General features: G+C 40.7%; 1 protein-coding gene across 3 annotated transcripts in view; it reads right to left on the bottom strand.

The window, feature by feature from the left end:
• PCMT1 (protein-L-isoaspartate (D-aspartate) O-methyltransferase) overlaps nt 1–16,076 on the bottom strand; it is a 36,136-nt gene extending 20,060 nt beyond the window's left edge. The window contains exons 1-4 of one of the 3 annotated variants that reach the window (XM_058835161.1): nt 15,783–16,076; nt 3,456–3,560; nt 2,237–2,268; nt 456–560 (exon numbers count right to left, since the gene is read on the bottom strand). In XM_058835161.1, coding sequence (XP_058691144.1) covers nt 456–560; nt 2,237–2,268; nt 3,456–3,560; nt 15,783–16,041 — 501 coding nt within the window. In that variant the 5' untranslated portion in view covers nt 16,042–16,076. The remainder of the gene's footprint in view (nt 1–455; nt 561–2,236; nt 2,269–3,455; nt 3,561–15,782) is intronic. The other 2 variants (XM_058835158.1, XM_058835160.1) reach the window with 2 other exon arrangements.
• Nucleotides 16,077–22,372: the final 6,296 nt, after the last annotated feature.

The following is a 22,372-nucleotide window of genomic DNA, read 5'->3' as shown; positions in this document are numbered from 1 at the left end:
ACAAGATATTTGCCTGTGGAAATAGGATTCTTTTACTCCTCACTAAGCTCTCATTGTAACAGGAATCCATAACAATTTATCACAATGAGAACATTCATAGCCACACAGGATAACAAAAATTGAACTACTCAAGACAAAAATCTTCTTTCTTCAAGATGTAAAGCAACAACTAAAATTCAATCATTAAAAAAATCCCAAAAATATCCAAAAAAACCTAAACTTCCCCGCTAGGTGGTTTCTTTACCATTATACCATTTATTGGACAATTTAAGTTAAACATCTACTATCAGCTACCATAAGAAATGGCTATCAATCACACTCAGGAGAGTAAATTATTTTCTGTAGAATATACTTCAGTCCACTACAAAGGATGCTTTTTTTTCCCCTGTAATTCCTCAAGTTACACTTGAGTTCAAGCAGTTCTGATGATCAAGTGATTAAACGAAATAACTCACCATTCGCGAAAAGCATGCTGTAAGAATTCCACTTCCAGATCCTACATCAAGTGCTTTGGCTCCTTCATGTAACTGATCAGACAGAAGTTCAAGTGCATATGCATGCTAAGAGAAGACAGAGAGAGAAAATTTCAAATTATTTTTAGTGTATGTTTTACTCAATATATATTAATTTCTTCTGAGATTTTGGGAAATGCCCTGAGCATTTTGTGTAAGGAATTTCAGAATAATTTCTATTACAAAAAATGGGGGGTTCATTAGCTTCAACAAATTTCAGGAGTGTATTTTTTTTTTGTTAGCATCCATATACAAAGCCTCATTTGACCATTCAAGCTTCTAGCACAAACTCTATTTATGTGTTAGGAAAAAGACTATAAATCAGTTTATTTCTCCTCAGGTCTGGTGACTCTTCCTATTCTAGCAGTATATGGCCAATAAAGAATTTTGTTTATCATAATCCAATATGCATTGTAATAAGCTGGTACAAAAGCTAGCTAGGAATAAGGCAGCTCTAGAGCATCAAGGCAAATGACTATTAAAACTACCTCCTGTATTACCTGCACACTTGTTGAATCAAAGAATAAGAAAAAAAAGCTGTCTCTTACAAAGGCAGATAGCCAGGCTGACATATGAAATGCAGTGGTCTATAGACACATTTGACCACTTTTGCTTTGCTATGTGGTGGACCAGTACACAAACTAAGTTTGGGCTGCACACTAAAAAAACAATTTTCATGTTTCATAGATAGCCATTACAACACTTATTCAGCTTAATCCATCCCACCCAGAAAACAGAAATAATTAGAATATTCTCTTTTAGAACATTCCTAGTTCATATTTGCTTAGAGGATATATTACCTTTTTGCTCTAACACTTCATATACTTCTAGTGCTAAGCATTGGAAAAATAATGACTTAAGGGACTTAAAATTTTGAAGCATATTTAATACTTAGCAACAGTACTTTTTTCTGTTTTTTCTTGAATAATATCATTAACACATCTGTACAAAATTCCTGATTTTTTATATTGATAACTAGGTAAATTCTAAGCCAACTACACAGCTTTTAGTCAAGAGAAGCAGACTTTTACTATGTAATGACACTTTCCAAACATCACAAAGACAAAATACATGCTTCTATTCACCTTCTATCTCAAAGAAACATAGAAAAATTGTATCTGGGTTAGATATATGCACTGAAATCCCAGCGGGAGCACTCACTCTGGTCTCAAACCACATGGCAAAAAAACAGTACAATGCATCTTTCTTTCTGTCCAAAGATTTAAAGGCATCACAGCAGTACCATACTATAGGCATCACTGTCATTCACTCCACAATTCTTATGATTTTATAAATTACAGAGTAATTTACAATGGAAAGATCTCTTGAAATCTTCTGGTCCAGTCCTCTTTCAATACATAGGCATTTTAAATTAGGCTGCTTAGAATCCTGTTCAATCAGCTTCTTTGTATATCAAAGAACAGAATTTCCACAAGCTGCAAAGCCTGTTTAAGTGCCTAACTACCCTCAAAGTTGTTTTTTTAACTGTAGAAACTAATCAGAATTTCCTATGTTGCATTTTTTTGCCCACTACCCCATATCCTATTATGGTGTATCTGCAAGAAAAATCTTGACTTATCTTTTCTACTTCCTCCCAGTAGGCAGTTCACAAAAGTGTCACTGCAATCAACTGCTCATTAAATTTACTGTGGTAAATGTTTTATTTCAAAAGCACGTGGACGTTTATAAAATCACTATACTAAGCGCCTAGATTTAAAGCTTACCATATGTGGAGCACTGATTGTTGCTTGGAAACCTGCAAAACAAGAGAATGGAAGATGTTCATTGCTGTTCAGACAGTCACCTTACAATCTTTATTACCTCGACTGTAAAGTGCAACATCTTCACTGTCACCCTCAGTCAGGGTACAACATCCACACCCCAGCAGTTACGCAGTACTCAACATCAGAACTGAGTTATGGTACATCAGCTGAAAACTATGCTGTGTCAACTCTGGACAGGAAAAAAAAGGGTTTTATCCCTGATCTCAGTTACAATCTCCATTTTGTCACTATACATTGAATGAATATCACATATTGAGCAAGTAGGTTTACTTCAGAAGAGCAATGTCTCCCAGAATAATGTAATTCCTTTTCCACTCTTCCCATATGTGAAAACATGAATTTGTTAGTTTGAATTTCATGTAGTGGCAACCATAGAACATCTGGAGAACAACTTCATTTTGTATTTTGCAAACAGCAAGTGAGAATGAATACTTATAAGAATGGGAGGAACACTCACCTATATTTGTTTTTGTAAAGATATACAAGTCTTTGAGTAAGTATCTTAAAATATTTTTAAGTTTTCCTAAAGAACTAACAAAATCCTAATAAAATTCACTCACCATGTACTATTAAAGGCAGGGAGAAGATCAAGAAAAAATAAATTAGTAAATTTACATAGTTCATTTTCTTGTCTTGGAAAGATAAAACTGGGACCTGGATGGAAAACAACTGTCCTAGCAGTAGACCTTCCCATTCAAAGTCTATTTTTAAAGATGTCACATAAAAATAAACTTTGTTTCTTTTTGTTTCTTTGTTTGTTTGGTTTAAGAAACTTTGCATTGGTCCCAATTGAATAATGTCTGTAAAGATAGGGAATGTTTCTACCATAAACCAGATGCAAATAATTTTTAAGTATTGCATCAGCTGCACCATTACAAGTTACTGTGGTCTGAAAAAAAAAAGCCCACATATTTACACATATTAATATTGACTGAAGAACACCTCTCTACCTGATGTAACCAAATATGCCAACTATGCAAATATCCAAATATGCATTCTGCAAGAAATGGAAGCTTAATTAAAAGGTATGCAATAAATTGATGAAGAAGTAAACAACCTTCCAAATTAAAAAAAAAATCACATTCTTAACACATAAATGACAAAAGTAGTTCAGACAGTTATACAAATGAAAACAATCACTTTTGCACGATGCTCTTACCTATAGACTGTGGAGAGTCCATGTAAGGGTTGTATTTTGCATAGTGGCAACGGTCTGTAGCCAGCATTACTTCAAATACCTTGTCTGTCTTGATTATTCCATTTTCTATAAACAAACATATATATATAAATGAAGGCTTTGCCTCTCTTCTGCAGGGCAAGAGTCTGTGAAATGTGTTAACATATTCATAGCATTGTGAGAAATCATGTGCCTTACACAGATCTCTAACAGTCTTACCCTCATCATACAGCCCAAGGCAGGGGTTGGACTACATCATCTTTAAACGTCCCTTCCACCCCAAACCCTTCAGTGCTACTAAAATTAAATCTGGAGTCCAGAGATCAAACAATGGTTAAGCCAGTGAATGTTGAACAAGACTTTCCCAGCAGTTACAAATGTTTTTCTGAAACCATTTGCAAAGATCTACCCCCTAGGAAAACTCAACTTCATGCACACCTTTGATAAATCCTGAAAATACAGTCAGTAAGAAATTAGTATTGCCATGCACACCAAACAAGATATACTTTATATTTCTAAGAAGCCATACAAGTAATTACTGAAAAATATACAAAAGCAAGTTAGAAATGTGAAGTTGAAGCATTATTGCTCAACACTTCAGTTTCCAGATCTGTTTGTCTTGTGTTAGCAAAGAAAAAAAATCCTTTTGTAAAGAAACTCCCACTGAATCTGAATTCTTATGCTGGGGCAGGCTGAGGCCAAAATGTTTTTATACCGACAACTCTGAATCTTTTTTCACTTTTCAAAATAAAATATAAAAGTGCATGCATGTAAAATGTCAGAAGCATCCATTTTTCCTTGCTGTTTTATTAAAGTTTTTTTAACATTAATAATTCTATTTTTTTTTTTAAGTTCTGAGAGCCCATTAATGAATAACAGAAAACTTTGGAAAACAAATGGAAGAAATTAACTAATTACTTGCATTAAAAGACAATATAAACTAAAATAACTGACATTTCAATGATAGATTGCCTCATTAACTACTTTCTTTAAATAAGAGTTTATTTGCAAAATTATATCTACAAAGAAAAAAAAAAAATCATTTGAGCACCACTAATATCTAACCCAAAACATGAAAATCAGATAATGGAACTTGTGTAAGATTGTCCTGAAGTTGTACCAGTGGGTTTTTTTGAAGTACCACCAACAAAACACACCTGTGCCCAGGACTGGGCTAACTTCTGCAGAGACTTTTCCTGACTGTTTAGTGTGTGCTCCAAACTACAACTATTACTCATGGGATTTTCCTGTCTTTTTTTCTTATCTATTATCTGTGTCCAGAATTAATTATCCTATATAACACAGACTTGAATTCAGAAAGGAAAAGAACTCCTCAGATCATATTCCTTTTTCGTCTGAAGACAAAGTATCACATAGAACTGCAAAAGGAATATACTATTACTATGGAAAGTTTTAAAGAAAACAATTCCTTTTTAAAAAAATATAAATTTTTAGAAATATTTCTGTATCTGATAAGTCACAGAAAAAGCATACACTCCACTCATAGTCCCCACACATTGGACATATCCTGTTCTTTGACTTCATTTTGAACTGAATACTACAGCAGTCCCAGTTAGAGGAAACTCATTTCAATCCAAGGTTTTAAATCTGAGCCAGTAGGCACTTGCAGCAGTTCATGAGTTTATTTACTGAGCAAAATTGTACCCAAAAGAAAACAAACAAATCAATCCACTAATACATTGGCACTAACAACAGAGAATAATAAGGAGAAAAAAAAAAGTTTTCCCTGACCACTAGAAATTAGTTGGATAAGTTGTATAGCAGTTCTGTGAACAAAGCATAGAAATGAAAAAAATCAAACTTTTACTCTTAGAGTCTCATTAGGAAACATTAAGAAGTTAGTATCTCCAAAACAAATGTACTTTAAAGAAAGGAGAATAAGCAAGGCTGATTATAACAAAAGTGAGGCGATAAAGGCTCTAGGGGACTGAAGGGATGTCAAAAAATAGTAGCTGAGAAGCACTCACGAAAGATCTAAAATAGTGATTTATTTCTTTACATGCAGAGAGGTGTCTGTATTCCAGAACTATAGGTAGCCACCTGCTCTTTCCTGTTGTGCCTTGTGGAATAAACATGCAGAGAACAAAAGGAACAAGCTTCTAGCTTGGAAGTGCAACTGCAGGACCCTATGACAAGGCCAAGAACCTTCTCTAACTTCACAAAACTTAACTCAGATCCAAGTTCAGACAACTATCAAATAAGATGCTTACACTGACAGGCAAATTACAAAAACCCCCTGAAAATACAAACTACTAATATTCTACAAATTTTGAGCATTCAGGGTGCTCTCATTCAGCAAACAATCATGAGATTTGCTGACTGTTGTACTGTCTTTGATTGTTGTCTTCTTTTTCATCAGTAAATAATAATTGAATAAAGTTACCAATACACAAGAGTCCCCAGCAGAATCTCTGGGAGAAGCTGAATCTGCTATCAGCAATTTATTTCAATTACTGAATAACACTCCATTCTCATAAAAAAACCAACACCGTCTCAGCTATCCCCCCATAGATTAAATCTGCTTTTCAAATTTGCTTATTATATGATGAAAACAACATCAAATTTTAGGTGGGAATTAAGAAAAAAAAATCAAGCCCTAAACAGGAAGGTCAATATTGGCTTAGTTGCAATTTTTATTGTGTTGATAAAAATAAGATTTTTTTTCATAGTCTCACAGCTGAATATAGAGAAACAGCAACTGTAAGGTACCAAACTCCAAAAAAGTCCTTTCATTCCTGCAAGTCAGTCCCAAGATGACCAGCTGCCAAGATCTTAATTCTATCTGAAACATGTCTCTGTCAAATTCTCAATTAAGTCCAGAAAACAAGTATACCCCCTAAAGAAGCCAGTAATAGAACCTTATATTTCAAAGAAGACATTCTAATTTCATGCCGTCTCTACCAAAAATCAAAACAATCAAAAAGAAATTAACTACTAATAAAATGCTAATTAAAAACATTTTCTAAATCTTAAAACGAATCTGTATATTGCAAGAAAATAATTCACAATTAATGTATAGTAGAATATCCTTTCCAATTATAATGTGCAGAGAAAACTCTCCTTGAGGAAACTGTTGAGTTTCAAGACCGATAATCAGTTTGTACTGCAAACAAATCAGATATTAAAATGTTTACAAGCAAAGGATAATACACAAACACACTGACAGCTTGAAATAAAAAGTAAACTCAAATAAAACAAAGTTATATCAGCACAACTTCCAAGCTTCAAAGGGCTGAAGCTGAAAAGTAAGTACTTAACAGTGGAGCACTGCCTGCCAAGTTCAAGAGTTACTCTGCGCAGAGGCTGTGGCAATGACAACTTGACATAATTGGAGCATGTTTTGAAAACTCTCTCTGGTCTGCCTCTTTTCCACAAATAACACCATGAAAACAGGAAAAGAGCTCAGAGCAGTCCTTGGACTTGAAGGTGGGAATATACCATGGTTGAATGTAACCTGGGAAACTGGGCAGTTGGCTGTCAGAGAGCAAGGCAAGTAGAGTCTGAAAAGACACCATGGACTTGCAACAAGTAAACAACCTATCTTTTCATTTTGTCTTTTATTTAGCAACAAATGCACTACTGAAGTACTTTTGTTTCAAAGAATTGCCTGCCTCACTGATGGTATCCTGACTGGTGATCAAACACGTTTCTAACCAAACCATAAAATACTAGCAGTCAACATTTACACCAACACTGGCTTCCAGATCAGAAAAGAGGATGTGTCATTGCCACATGATCCAGCACACAAGCTTACTATACAAACCGTAACACCTACTCAAACTCCTCCTGTGGCTGACTTTTTACGTATTAAAAAAATGCTCTTGCAGATCCCAAAACCATTTACTGTGTAACTACTTCAGCATCTACATAGTTCAGCTTCTGAGATTATTTTCTCCATAACCGCTGCAGAATACCTCACTTAGGAAAACAAATTTTCAGCAAAACAGTGATATTTTAAAATCATACAGAGGTCTGAAGGCATGATGCAAAGCACACATGGCTTTACGTTACAGAAGATTCATTCATGTAGATTAAAATTACTGATGTGACAAATCATAGAATGGTTTGGGTTAGAAGAAACCAAAGGTTTCTTCTTAAAGCTCAACCAGCTCCTTCCTTGGAGCCCCGTGTTGGGGGCCTCAGGCCTGGATGCAGCACTCCAGGTGGGGTCTCACCAGAGCAGAGCAGAGGGGCAGAATTGCCTTCCTTGCCCTGCTGGCCATGTCACTTCAAAATGAAGTCACTTTTGATGCAGGACAGTTTGCCCTCCACAAATGTGCAGTGGGTGCAATTCCTGTCCTGATCCCACTGTCAATGTCAATGACAAAGATGTTAAACAACACCAGTCCAAGTGCCAACCCCTGAGGAACACCACTCATCACGGTCTACACTTGAACACAGAGCTTTTGACCACAACTCTTTTGGGTGCTACCACCCAGCCTTACCTATCAAATGGTCCATCTGTCTAATACATGCCTCTCACTTTTAAAGACATGGATGTAGTGCAGGACAGTGTCAAATGACAGCCTCCACCTGACCTATGCAAACCAGCTAGCAGCTTTCCAGAGGAGAATGGGCTGGAACAAAACCACATCCTGATTTGCAAGCAATGTGAAGATTGTTGACTTTAAGCACCTGATTAACTGACATTTTTAAAGTCAGTGTCTTTTTGTTTGAGCAGAGGAAGAAAAAAGATGGGAAAGAATGTGGTTCAGTTAATAGAATTTTATTTAAGTAATGAGCACAGGAAGACTTCACTGCAAAGCATGAACACAAAGAAAGCACTTAAAACAAGAAGCAGTGCATCAGCACCCAAAGATCCAATAATGGACACTGTCCCAAAACATACAAAGCTCTTCATGCTAAAGAAATTGAAATTAGGTGTTTGAAAACAGGTGGTTCTTATACCGCTCATATATGTAAAATTGTTGTGCTTTGATGATTATTTAAGAGCTATCTGCCTCAAACATTCAGCTGCCTATCTACTGTCACTGTGATTTGAATTCACAATATCCAAACATATTCCAAACAGGATGTTGCAAACAGCTCACTGGAAGGAATCACTTGAGCGTCAATCGTTCAGAGACACGACGACAGAAAGACTGAGGAAAGCAAGAGTCCATCAGAGCTAATCTTAACAGCCCAGGAATGAAACACAAATACCAAGCCCCATGAAAATTCTGAAGTGACAGAAACTAAAAATAATGGGAATAATAATAATGATAATAATTAAATTACTATTTAAATGTTACTCAAAAGCTGCAGAGGTAAAACAACACAAGAATAATAAACTAAGCTCAACACAACAAACTAGTATACAGCCTCCAGCTTCAATTAAATACAAACCTACCTGTCAACATTTCACTTCTATTTTAAGGAAGTATTCCTTCCCTATTTAATAAGACACCTTCAAAAACAACCCATCCACTTTGGTGTAACAGGTAAGAGCTTTCTATTCATTTTTGTGTATCTGAATGTCTGCAGTTATCTAATTTAGACATTTTAACCACAGCTGTATTGCCCCCTCCTACTGTCGGCCAATGTTGCGAAGCTGGTATTAACCATTTTCTTTTCCAGAGGAGGAGAAAGACCTGCTAACACAGCCTTCTAGCACACAGATTTATATAGAAGTTCTCTGTAATGCACTCCCATTTATCATAATGGTTATGTTGATTTAATCTAAATCTGTATCAGCAGCTGAATGAAGAAACATTGAGGAGTACATGAAAGAAGAAAGTAACTTTTAGGTTGGTTTCAGCATGCATAAACACAGAATCCCATCTTCCAATGAACTTTAACACCCATCTGCAGATGAGGGAGACTTTAACCTCTGGGCACTCCTCAATCCCTCAAGATTTGAGAAGGCTGAACTTCAATTACACATCACGTGGATAGTCAAAACTAAAGAGTTCAATACAAACTGGTAACAATCATCAGTCATGATGAAAAAATGATCAGAGGTTAGGATAAACTTAGCTGGATCAGACAGATAGACAGGGAACTCTCTTCACAGTAAGGCTTAAGGCAAGACGACTTACAGCTTTAGTAGATCTGTAAAGAAGGCAGATGGTGCACATCTCACACCTTACTGAGCAGATTCCATGCAACCACTCTGCAGTTTTCAGAAAAGCCAATGCTGTTAAGACCAGCACCTAGACCACATGAAGAGTTTGTTATTTTGAAGGTGGTTTCATTAAGACAAGCACTAGTACCACATGGATGTGAAGAAGATCAGAAGATCAGCAAAATATAACCCTGACTCTTGGGAGAAAATGACAAAGAGCTGTCCTACTGACAGAAATTATGAAGAATTTCTGAAACTGTATTTCAACAGTGCAAGCACTTAGAAGTATTTTGTGCTCAAGTCCACTATTGAAGTATTCAGGTTCTGAAGTCTTAAAATGTAACTCACAAATCAGCCAGTCCAGGAGAAGTCCACAGTTTATTGACCTCAAGCTTTAAAAGAGTTCACTCTGGTTTTTGCCAAATGTTGGTAACTTAAATTAAAAATTAAAACATTTATAAAATTAACCTAATAAAAAATGTAATAAAATTATTTATTTAAAGTGGTATGTAGCACTAAACATGACTTTGAGGGATAACATTCACATAAACAATCACTCAAAAGAACATGAACATTATACATTTTTTTCTAAGCATTCCAGTAGCTCTTAGTGATCTCTTGATACCACATCATGATGAAAAAAACAGCATTAAAAGAAAAGCTTAGAGTTATACTGAAACCAAACCATAGGAGTTTCCCTCTTTCTAAAACGCCTACATGCAGCAGTAATGACCTGTTTTGGACACATTTGCAGTATCATTTCCATTTTGCTACGGATTACTACGTAGCTTTAGACCACCATGACAAAAATCATATTATGCCATTATATTCACATACAAAACTAAAAATGTATCTTCAATCCAGCAAAAGAACCAAACATTTTTAATTAAAATTATTTATTAGAAGTTATAAAGATTTGTGATGTAAATAACCAGAAAAAAAAAAGCCTTCTATTTTTCTTGAATGATCAAGGACTTGGATTTTGATGCACTGAATTTTGTGAGTTTCTGGGATAGTATGGATATATTTTTAACATCACGTTGACACCCTGTCTAACAGTAGGGGAAAAAAAACCATGCCAACAACAAAGAACCAGTTAAGAAAGAACACAATCTTAATTTACACACCAATAAAATGTGATAAATTTTCTTAAATTTAGGTTGGGTTTTTTTCTTTCTGTTATAATTTCCTATTATCTGGGATATTTAGGCTGCCTTGATTTACTTGAAGGCCTGCCTCTTAAAAGATCAAAAGTGTAGAAATTCCTTCAAAATATTTCACTGATATGGGCAAATCATTAACAAATACTTAAGTCTTACTTAAAAATAAAAAAGTTTCACAACAACTCTTTTAGGCAATTATTCAAATTACTTACTAACAATTTTTTTTTAAATCTCAATGCTCCAAAAAATAGCATCACAGATTACAAGTCTGCCACCTGAGACATGAACTAAATTTAAGGAACTTTAGATATTCTTAAATTAACATATCAGTGGATGTGTTAATTTTTAATTGAAAAAAATAGTTCACTTTCTAACCGTTTCACTACCTGGTCATAAGTTACAATGCTTAGTCACTGAAGCCTCAATATATTTATGATGAAGGAAAGGGTGGTCACTGAACACACACAACAGGCAGCAGAAGTGCTTGGAGAGGGGAGTCATTAAATTCAGTCTAATTTTCCATTATCATTTCCCTTCTTCGTGTTCATCCAAGTTACATTACTCTTCCTTAAGCAAAATTAGAGAGATGTAGACGAGATTTGGTTAAACCAAGGGAAAAGACATGACAGGGGAAAATAAGCAAAAGCAAACCATGTTTACTGATTACTGAACCTAGGTTTGGCTTACTACATCCAATGCTGTCCCATTCATGGCAGTTCCCAAAGAGATTTGTCCTCAGCAACCAGAAATCTGCACCAAAATGCAGATTCATTGCAGATAAGCCTTCATCATGATGAAGCATGCCAAGATGTCATTTTTAATTGTTTACCATCTAAATAATTAAAACACTTGGAGAAATACCTTTAGCATGTTTAAAAATAGAATTCTCAGACCCTTATAATATTTGAATATATACTAATTAAGAATCTGATCTTATGTGAGGCACAAAATTCTATGGAATCTTGTGTATTAGAGCTGATAACTTTTGTGACACGAGTTTATTAGATGAGGAAGGTAAAAGAATGTAACAATAAACAAATCCACAGACAGTTAACAACTTCAGCCACAGCCAAGTTAACTCACTTTCACTGAAAAATGTGGATTCCAGAGCAGGTATATGTGATGAAAACACCATTGACACAATATGACCAGATAAATAAGCAAAGCAAGCTTGTCATACGGCAGTATGACATTGACTGGAGGAAAAAGGCACAATGGGAAACTTAATGAACTTTGATTGCTTTTGAACTGGACAGGGAACCAATTTTTCTGTCCTTCAGGTGGGAAAGAAAAGCTGACTTCTAAGATGCTGGCATGTAAAGTAACAGGACTTGGCAAAAGCCCAAGTATGAAAGACCAAAGATGAAATTATCTAATGGTGACGTATCAGTGGATAGCTGAAGATACAGAGAGGGGAAAAAAGTTACAGATTTAGAATCAAAAGACTTTCAATCAAGACAACAGTAAATAGCTCACCAATTCTTTTTCTCCTTCCTCAACAACTCTATATGACAGATTCATAATAAAAAAATTCCTGTCAGAGTTATTTATTTAAACACAGGCCATTTTTTCTGCGTTTAGTATGACTTCCAACCCTACAGTAACCTGCATTTAGTTAGCTTTCCTAGAAATGTTGTCTGCTAAAAGATCTTCCTTTAATTATATTTTAGGGGGAAGTTTACTCAAGTTTGAAGGTACATGTTCAACTATTTTCAGTTAGGAAGAAGCAAATATTTAAATAATTACTCTATGTTTTAAGGCTGTAATGAAGAAAGAATCATCAGATTAAAAAAATGCATTTTTAAAATATGAGACGTACTTTCAAGAATCACTGAAACAAAGCAGCTGAACACCTCATAGCAACAGCACATTCAAGAACAGCATTTTTATTGCAAAGAGCATGTTTTAAACAAATTTATTTTGTCTTTGTCAAATTGTGCATCTATGATGCCTCAAATTAACAGTGCAAAAACATGTTTACAATACAACAAGAAGTTAAAAATCAAAACAATAAAACTATTGTACTGCAACATTCTTCAGTCACTTGTCCCTAAATTTGCACTGAAGAATATGCAAAGTTCCAGGACCCTCTTCAGTAGTTTGTCCCTTTTAAGACAGGACAGCAAAAATAACGCCTATAAAGAATAATTGCCTAAATCTGCATTGCAAATACCCAAAATCACTTGTCACTGCCCTAACACAATGATTATTGCCATTACAGAATACTTACTTCCATAGTTAAGGCAACAGTGAAATGAGCAGTAAAGCAAATGTCATGAAATGGGGAACTTTATTGCCACAAAACAGAAACACTAGTAACTATCAAAACAGCTTATAATGAAGAATAATCTCTATAGCTGTTTTAAAGGAAAAGAAGACAAAGCCTACAGGAATCCTCCAATGATGTTTTTATTTGGAAGCAAAACCACTTTATTAAGTTCCCATTTTCCCCAGCCCTCATTTACCCACATCCAAGCTCACTGCTTCTCTAACAACAGTACAACAGCCTATAGACATTGAGGAGTTCAAATCTGGATGTTTCACAAGTCATGAGAAAGTGACCCAGCCTTACAGCACTGCCTCCCTCACAAGCAATTCTACAGGAACAGTCAAGAGAAGAACTGTAACGTAAATGCTGGGTCAAGAACCTCTCTGTCAAGATTTGCTGCAGAAGAAAACATACTGTGTCACTACAACCTGAATTATTTTCTTTAAGTTATGCAAAATATTCAGTACATTATACACACATTTACTAACTTACACACAAGACAAACACTGGACAACATCAAATTAATCACATCCAATTTGTATTCTTACTTTTAGCATAAAATGCTGTAAATGCTATGTAGCTGGTTTTAGAGAGGGGGAAATATATTGAGGAATCTACTACTCCAAAAGAATTCTCTGGAACATTTTAGTCTTTCTGTAACCAGTAATTTTTAAGTTTGTTGAAACATATCTGGGAGAATTGTATCACATTAAACAGTACTTTCTTCTAAATCTGTTCCCAACTTTAGCAAAAAGGTATCGTTTTACTTGAGGAACTCTAACTTGAAAATTATGGTCTTCATTCAGCAGCTGCTCTGCACTGATAAAACCCTACACCATGTTGAGAGTCCCCACTGAAGTTGACAACACAATCTTGCTGCAAGATCAAAGGCCTCTGTGCTTCCACAATATTTTATTGCCAATCCACTACTTCCCTGTTTAACACCCCTCAAAACATTTTGGCATGCATATGCAAAATAGAGGGAGAAATTACAGACTTTAATTTTCCAGGAAATTACCATCAGTGCATACTTTGAGATTACAATATTGAGTGCCTGTATTTTACTTTCCTCTTTCTATAGAGCTATTGCTGTATACTAAGTACAAAGTCTTTTTAGCTTTGTCATCATTATTCGCAATGCCCTAAACAGTTTCCATGTGCTGAAAAACTGCCCTTGTCTTCTGCAACAAAGAAACAGGTTTTGCCTTCAGGTTCTGAGCATCATAGACTATTCTGACAATAATTGCTTTTTGGATGTATTTTGGAGCTTAATGTTGATTTTTACATCAGAAAGTTTTTCCCTGTTGTGTAAGAGAACAGTATTTCACTAAAAGAGTGTATCTAGCCCTTTCACTTGCAGAAGAAAACAAAAAAAATGCATTGCAACACTTGTCACAGGAAAAGTTATTATCTATTTATTAAACAGAAATTTTTACAGTGAAACTCTACAATAATTAGTTGTTTTTACAGGGAAGCTGAAAGTCACTTCAGCATGTATTATTCTGCTGAATGTGATAGTTCACAGAAGAAAATACTGGAAAAGACCACAGGATCAGACGATCTAACATAAGCAGAGAAAAGGAGAAAGGAGAAAACAACAAGGGTGATTCTCCTTCACCAGAATAACGAGCTGAACTTGTCTGTGGTCTTGTAGTATCACTAAAATAGGAGACAACTGCCGTAATACACGGTCCAAATCTACATTCTTTTATGTCTTGGACACGAACTTTAGAAGAGGAAGGGAAAAGGCCAGGAGCAGAGACGAGAGGCACTGTAAGCATATTTAAGATAATTCTATTCTAATATGAAAAATGGAAGCTCCCAATATAGAAGGTGTCGTCTGTCCGTCCTCTCAGGACCTGCAGACTTCAGGATGTACTGAAGTACATCGGCGAAGAAGCGCCCGCCCAACACCTTTCACGTTCAGCACGGGGACAGCACAAACCCTCGGTGAGCACAAGGGAGCGCCCAGTGCCGGGGAGACACCGCAAAGCTCGGCTGTCACAGCACGAGTCCGCAACCCGACAGTTCCTCTCCTCTCCCTGCGGTCCCAGCCCACCCCTTCGAGCGGAGCCACTCCGGACCCCGCCGGGGAGGGGGAGGAGGGACTGCTGCCACACGCCCCTTTCACCCAACACAAACAACCGCGGCCTCTTCGGCGCGTTTCCCAAACCCGGGCGGCTCCTGCTGCGTTGTTCAGCCCGGGCCTGAAGGACCGGAGGGCGCCCGCCGACACCACCAGTCCCGCCGGCCGGAGGGAAGCCAGGCGGACGCCGATCCCGGTGCGTGCGGGGGATCACGGGCCCTCCGGCACTGCCGCCGCGGCCCCGCCTCAGCTCGCACAAGACAGACGAAGACGAGGCGGCGGGAACGGGGCCGGCGAGGGGGGGACGCGGCGAGTAGGGAACAGCCACGGCCGCCGCACGGCGCTTCCCCTCCGGCACCGCCATCGGCGCCACCCCGCCCGCCGCACTGCCTCCCGCAACAACAGCCCGGCCCGCCCTGCGACACCGGCCGCCGCCCGGACACACACCCCCCGCCCGAGCAGCCGGGCACGCACGGACACACCCCCGGCCGGACACAGAGACCCGCACAGGCAGACACGGACCGACGGACGGACGGACAACACGGACACACGCGGCCGGGCGCCGGTGCCGCTCCCTGTGACAGTTGGCTGCGGGTCGGGCGGGCGCCGCGGGAGCGCGCGGTCGCTAATGGTCACCGGGCGGCCGGTAACGGCCGCCCCGCAGCCCAGGAGACTCGCCCGCCCGCGCCCCCGCCTCGGGACTCACTGCGGAGGTTGTGGATGAGCTCGGAGTGGCTGGCGCCGCCCGACTTCCAGGCCATCGCTAGGCACACTCTGCGGAGCAGGTACAGAGCCGCCTTCAGCGCCGCGACTGCGCACAGCAGCTTCCCCAGGAAGGACACAACCTCCAGCGCCGACACAGGCGCCGCCTCCTCGCCGCCTCCTCCCGCGGCCGCCGCCGCAGCGGCTGCCGCGCGCTCGCCGAGGGGAGGGGCTACGCGCCCACCGCCCCGCGCGGCCGACATGCCCCGGCCGCTACCGCCGCCGATCCGCCGGCCCGCGCGGTGCCCCCCCGCGCATGCGCGCCCACCGCGCCCAGGGGCGCGCGTGGGGAGATCCTCGCGCGCCGGGGCGGGGATGCTCAGTTGCTGCTCCCGGCCCGCGCGATTTGTTGCCGGGGCCCTGGATCGCGCGCTGGCGGCGGGACCCCCAGTCCTGCTCTCGCCTCAGAAACGGCGGCGGGGCGGGACGGGTCTGGGGGCGCGGGTACGTGAATTTAGGAGCTCTGTTAATGAATGAGGTAGCGGAACGCCACCTCGGTGCGCACACAGTTTCCTCCCTGCCCCGGCCTTTGCCGCTCCCGTGACACAAGTCGTTACACGCCGTATACCGGAGAAGGCGGTGTCGGGGCTAGCGAGCCCCATCACGGTGGCTGCGCCGCCAGCTCCCGGCTCCGGCCCAGCGCGCGACCCGCCGCCCTTGCGACGGAGCCAATTAGCGGCGTCTCCCGGCGCGGTGTTTTGCATGGGGCGCGCCTATTGGCCGAGGCCAGCCCGCGCGGGCCAGGCCTACGTGTTGGAGGCTGCCATTGGTCAGGTGGCGCGGGAGCTGCGTGTCCCGAGTGTGTCCCGTGTGCTTCCACGGTGGGGACGGGGCAGGGCGGGTGCGACCCGCACCCGGGAAACAACGCGAGAGTTGGAGCGGGGTGGAAGGATGTGGAGAGTTGGCGTAGCCGTGAGGCTGGCTGGACGCTGCCCAGGAAGCATCCACCGGTGCAATGCCAATGGCATAGGACAAAGTTACAAATTAAAATTCCTTTTAAAAGGTGCCCAAGACAATAGCTCGGATTTTATTAAATGCCGATGGGGCTTTATTCTGTCCCAGGATAGGCCCATGATGAAGTAGCAATCCTAAGGGAAAAGTAGCACCTTCGGATTCTCCCACAGCCTGTAACATAACGAGGAAAACCAGAGAATTCACTTCATACAGTCATGTAGTATTTCTTCCTGCTCTGAATCTCCTTTATGATTAATTTTGCCGCAAATATTCATTTGCCACCTGCTATTTATACACGTTTCTATTGTTTAAAGGGAAAGCATATACCACCTTTGCAGTTGGGGAACGCACTGTCAGTGCCGTGACTTCTGTGTTTCTGCTGCCTTCTGGTCCCTGTGAATGGGCTTCATACACCTGGGAATAGTTATACAGCACTTCCTTTCTTAACCAGGCGCACTACCACAGGTTTTTCATCTACATGGTACCAGACAGCAGGGTTTTCAGTTCTTGGCTTTTGAAACATGAGAATAGTGATAGATAACTATGGGTAGGTTTGCCCTATCAATAGTATATTGTATAAACATTGGGGAAAATAAGGCATCATCCGGCAGATACAATTTCTAATATTATGTTGTTTCTTAGAAGCATTTCTGATACAAAGACACAGCCTAAGGGAAATTACACAGATTCTGTCTTCTGTGAGGGAGCCCATCTTGGCTGGGAGTGTTGAACTAGTTCCAGCTCCACACAACACATCTATTTCATCCAATCATTGCTGGTTCAGGTGAAGAGGTGAAGGTGGGAATCTGCTTCTCTACTTTGCAGTCAGTCCAGGGCATACTTGACAATTGTTCAATGCATATACCAGATCCTATCCATACACTTCCCATCTGATTATTTTAATCCTGGAGACAGATCCCCTGCTTCAGTCTGTATTCTCCATCTAACTTCTCCTAAGCATGATCTGGCAACTGCAATCCGTGTGAGGCTCCCAGCCTGTCCCAGAATATAAAAGGTCTCCCTGTTACACCCAGTGGGCTGAGAGAGAAGGAAAGAAGCCATGGATTTAGAGGAATTCCCAAAGGGCAGCAAGTACAGAGAACAGACAGACATTGTAAAAGTACAGCACAGAAATACTTAATTGTTTTAAATGCAAGACATTTGCCGTTGTCAGATTGCTAGCAAATGGCATTGCTCTCACATAGAGAGGTTGCTGGCAAGAAAATAGCTGGCCCATGTTTAAAAGCATTCCAGGGATACTTACCCCCTTGGGAAATCAAAATCACAACAGAAACCATTTACATACAAACGGATACTGCTTACCAGGACCAGCTTGAATTAGGCTTAGGCTTGTCACAGAACACCAAGAGCAAGCACACATTTCTCTCTTAGGAGTTTGCAGTCTTGCCCAATCACTTTCTGACCAAATGTACCTATTTGCCATGTTCTTGACATGAGTATTCAAAGAATTAAAACAAGTGTGGGACTTCCTTAACAATATCTGGGGTGTCTTGGATGGATACCAGGCATGTGTGAAGGAAATAGCATTTGGCTTGGCAGGCTTCCAGGAGCTCTAAGACAAGCCCTCAAAGGGCCCTGGGAAGCTAAGATGCACCAGTAGTGGCAAGATGCACCCATTTATACAGTAAACAAATATAGGAGTCCCTAACTCTTTCAGTTCCACAATCCCAAGCCGTGAGTCCATTCTAAAAACCTATTAGGAGCACATCCATTGAGACTAAACTAAAAGCAACATAGATGTTCCTTACTAGAGTGAAATACAACAGAAATAATAAAATTATTTTTTTTCTGGACATCATCATTCACGTGGAACCTCTCCATTTGCTCTGATATGCAGGATTTCTGTATCCTACTCCCCCTCACTTGTCCAAACCAGTGTGAGCACCTTGGCCTCTAGATGCGCACTGTCAATTGCAGGAACTTCCATTTTCCACATGTAGAGCCATTTCCCTAGACTCTCCAGGGAGCTGCTGCATGGACAATCCTCTTAGGGAAAAGACACAGGAATGCCAGCAGCCAGAGTGGGCCACCATATGATTGTTCTGACACGAAGATCCCACTAACTGTAAGCACATCGGCTCTTCTTCCTTTGCTGCACATTCACCCACATCCCAATCCTCAAGCTGTACTTATATACATTTATATATAAACCCCTCCAAGCTACTATTTCTGTTTCATTCCTTCCCTCCCACCTCATAAGTCCATTGGATTTTTTAAAAATTCTTTGAATTTAGAAAGAATTTGAAAAATTGCTCATCACTGTCTGCTCCCATCTGCTTCTGCATACCACAAGCAGAAATTTCCTTGTGAAATGTTCCTGCTGTACATTTCCGCAGTTATGTCCCAAACCCTACGCTAATTGGCTTTTACACCTACACTCCCTCCTCTTCTTGACTCCATTCTGTTTTTTAACTTAATCACTATCCTTCATCTCACTTTTTTTCCTATAAGCTCAAGCCAGTTTGGTGTGTACCTTGCTTTTGTATTATCATTTCAGAAGTTTACATTATTTTGAACTCCACATCCATGTTTTAACAGCTCTGCACTCGAAGATGAGGTGAGAAGGACTCAAGTCACATCAGTGACTTTCCCCATTAGGGAGCAACAGAACTGGAACCCCTTCATGAAGGAAGGTCGGCCTTCCAGATGAGACCTCCCAGATGACATGCCATCCCACAGCGTCCAAGCAAAGCAAGCAGAGCAGGGCTGGGGACAGAAATGGTTTTGCTATCAAGCGAAGTGACAAGTCAGGCCCCGTGACAAGTCAGGACCCATGTCAAGTCAGCCACCAAGTTTGGGCAACATGGCTGAGCACAGGCCCTCCTACAACACAGCTCAGGCCAAGAGCAAAATGCCCCAGCCCAGCCAAGGGCAAGACTTAGGAGTGCACTTTGGGCTGGGTCCTCTGCTGTTACGTCTGATCTGCAGTACCCTGCATTGTAACATTCAAGAGAATGAACTGGGCACAGCTCCAGGAATTCTTACCAGCTGTAAACATTGTTTTGTCATCTTTAAATATTGTTCAATGATGATTGGAGGAAAGCAGATTATAAACAAATCCAGTTCAGAATTAGCTTTATCCTGCCCTATTACAACCACTGATCTAGTAAGTGCCTTTGTTCTCAGGCCCCCTACTTTCTCTCAGAGACAGGCATACTTTCAGTTTTCTTCCCTTTCACTCACACTTCTAACTTTAGCCATATTTAAGGGTAATCCATAGATGTTCCTTGTTGTCTCAGCTGATATGTTTGTACCCAATGCTCAGAGTCAGCTTCATCTAGACTTAACATCCTTTTTGAAAAACATGGAAATACTAGATAAGGCATATTTTCTCCCCTGGTGCTTATTTCTGCCTTTTATATGTTTATTTAAATCTGCCATTACACCGAAATGATATACTAACACAGTACACATCTTTCATAGGGATCAAGCACAGAGAATATATTTGAAGGTTTGCAAAGCAGCCCTAAATCTATCACAGCTCTCACTTCCATCATAACATGCTGCCAACATTTTCTTTAAAAAATGTAGGACAGGGAAGAAAAACTGTGACTCTTCATTTCCTCTAAGTGAAAATAAGCCTGTTTGTCCAACTTACTTCCATTAATACTTCCCAAATGCTTTAGAACAAGCATTCCTGAGCAAAGAAATAAATTATCCAAAAGCACAAGGTAGAAAATACACACAGAAATCACAAACTAAGCAACAAAAATATTTTCCTAATAAAAATTTTCAATAATCCCAAAGTGTTTTCTCTTCAGCTTTTAGCTATCTGGTTTGTAGCTGTATTCTGAGGCTGCCTATTGATATTTCTCACAAGTGTTATAAGAATTAGCTTGGAGTTGACAGTGACATGCAGAACTGCTGTTAGCAGCTTAATAAAGGGTGCCAGGAGCATTTGCCACTGTAGAATAACAATGCTATTGCCATGCACAACAAAGCTGTTTTAAGGTATGTTTGTATGTTTTAAGTAGTAGACTACTATAGCATTCAGCTTTTCAAATATTTTCAGTGTTGGATTCTGCTGAATGTAATTATGGAAAAAAAATGTTAAATAAAGTTCAAAAGATGCATAAAGCACATAAAATATCACTGGTTTGGTACCACATCTGAGAGATTACAAAACAGCATAGCAGACTTGATATGGAACTGAAAAGTGCTGTATACAGGAAATCCGACAGATGCCTTTAGCAGGCAAACTGCAGTAACATAGTGGAAAATTTGTCCAAGCCACTGTTAAGTCCATCTGACAGAACCTCTGAGACCTGGCAGCATCAGCTGTGGAAAAAAATGCAGTAGAAAACAAAGTTGTAAAAGTCTTAATGAGAAAGTCCCTTACTGGACTGTAGTGACTGGACCAATAGTCTCATCCTCTGAAATGATAACTGACAACGCGACAGTGTCAGCCTTTAATTTTACACTTAACCTCAGAACTTTTTATTGCATAGTTGTTTAGGTCTCAAGAGAAATACTAGAAGGGAATTACGTGTGTGGTCCTCTTTAATTTAACCTACCATTTGGGATAAAAAAAAAAAAAAATCTGTTTATTTCTGTACAGGTAGGAATCTGTCAGAGCAAGAAGAGTATCGCTTGGAAGTACATTATCATGGTTTAACCTCAGCCAGCAAGTACCAGGCAAATATTTGGTCACATAAGCCCCACAAACCCCCCCAGCCCACCCCAGGGGAATGGGGAGGATAATTGGAATGAAAATGGGTTGAAATAAGAAAAACCTATCTCTTAATAACTTTAATAATTTAAATCAAAGAAGATAAATAGCCTGTCCCTGGACAGTAATTGGTCCTTCATGGCCACTGCCCCCCAGTTTATACAGCGCGTGTGATATTCTATGGTATGGAACATCCCTCTGGCCAGTTTGGGTCAGCTGTCCTGGCCATGCTCCCTCCTGGTTTCTTGTCCACCTGCTCACCAGCAGAGCGAGGACTGGAAAGATCTCGACTTGGGGTAAGTGCCACTGAGCAACACGTAACACATCAGTGTGTTGTCAACATTATTCCCACATTAAATCCGAAACAGAGTGCTGCGGCTGCTACTCGGAAATTAACTCTGCCCCAGCTGAAAGCAGGGCATACTTAAAAGCAGATCTAGACCAGAAATGCATAGTTGTGTCACTCATTTGGAGAAAACAGAAGTCGGTGCACGTCATGCAAAGGTGACACGCACTTACACAACGTTCCGGTGGACGCGGCCCAGCCGAGCAGACAGGTGCACAGCAATAACACAGCGGCACGATCACTTCTTCTGTATTTCCTCCTCTCCGCACCCGACCTGCAACTGACGCCGAGCCGATACGCGCCGGTGCAGCAGCTCGCAGGGGGCAGGCAGGGCGAAGTCCCGTCCCGTCCCGTCCCGTCCCGTCCCGTCCCGTCCCGTCCCGTCCCGTCCCGTCCCGGTAACCGCGGGCAGCTGCCGCCTCCAGACCGGCTCCTGCCGCCGCCTCAACGCCGCTCCCGGCCCGCCCCGCGCGCGCCCCCGCGCCCCGCCGCGCCCCCGGCCTGTCCCTCCGCGCTCGCCGTCGCGCCGCAGCCAATCGGCGCG

This window comes from Poecile atricapillus, chromosome 3 (genome assembly GCF_030490865.1).
Source record: "Poecile atricapillus isolate bPoeAtr1 chromosome 3, bPoeAtr1.hap1, whole genome shotgun sequence".
Lineage (NCBI taxonomy): Eukaryota > Metazoa > Chordata > Aves > Passeriformes > Paridae > Poecile > Poecile atricapillus.
The sequence above is the reverse complement of the archived record's forward strand: the minus strand, read 5'-3'. Positions and strand labels throughout refer to the sequence as shown.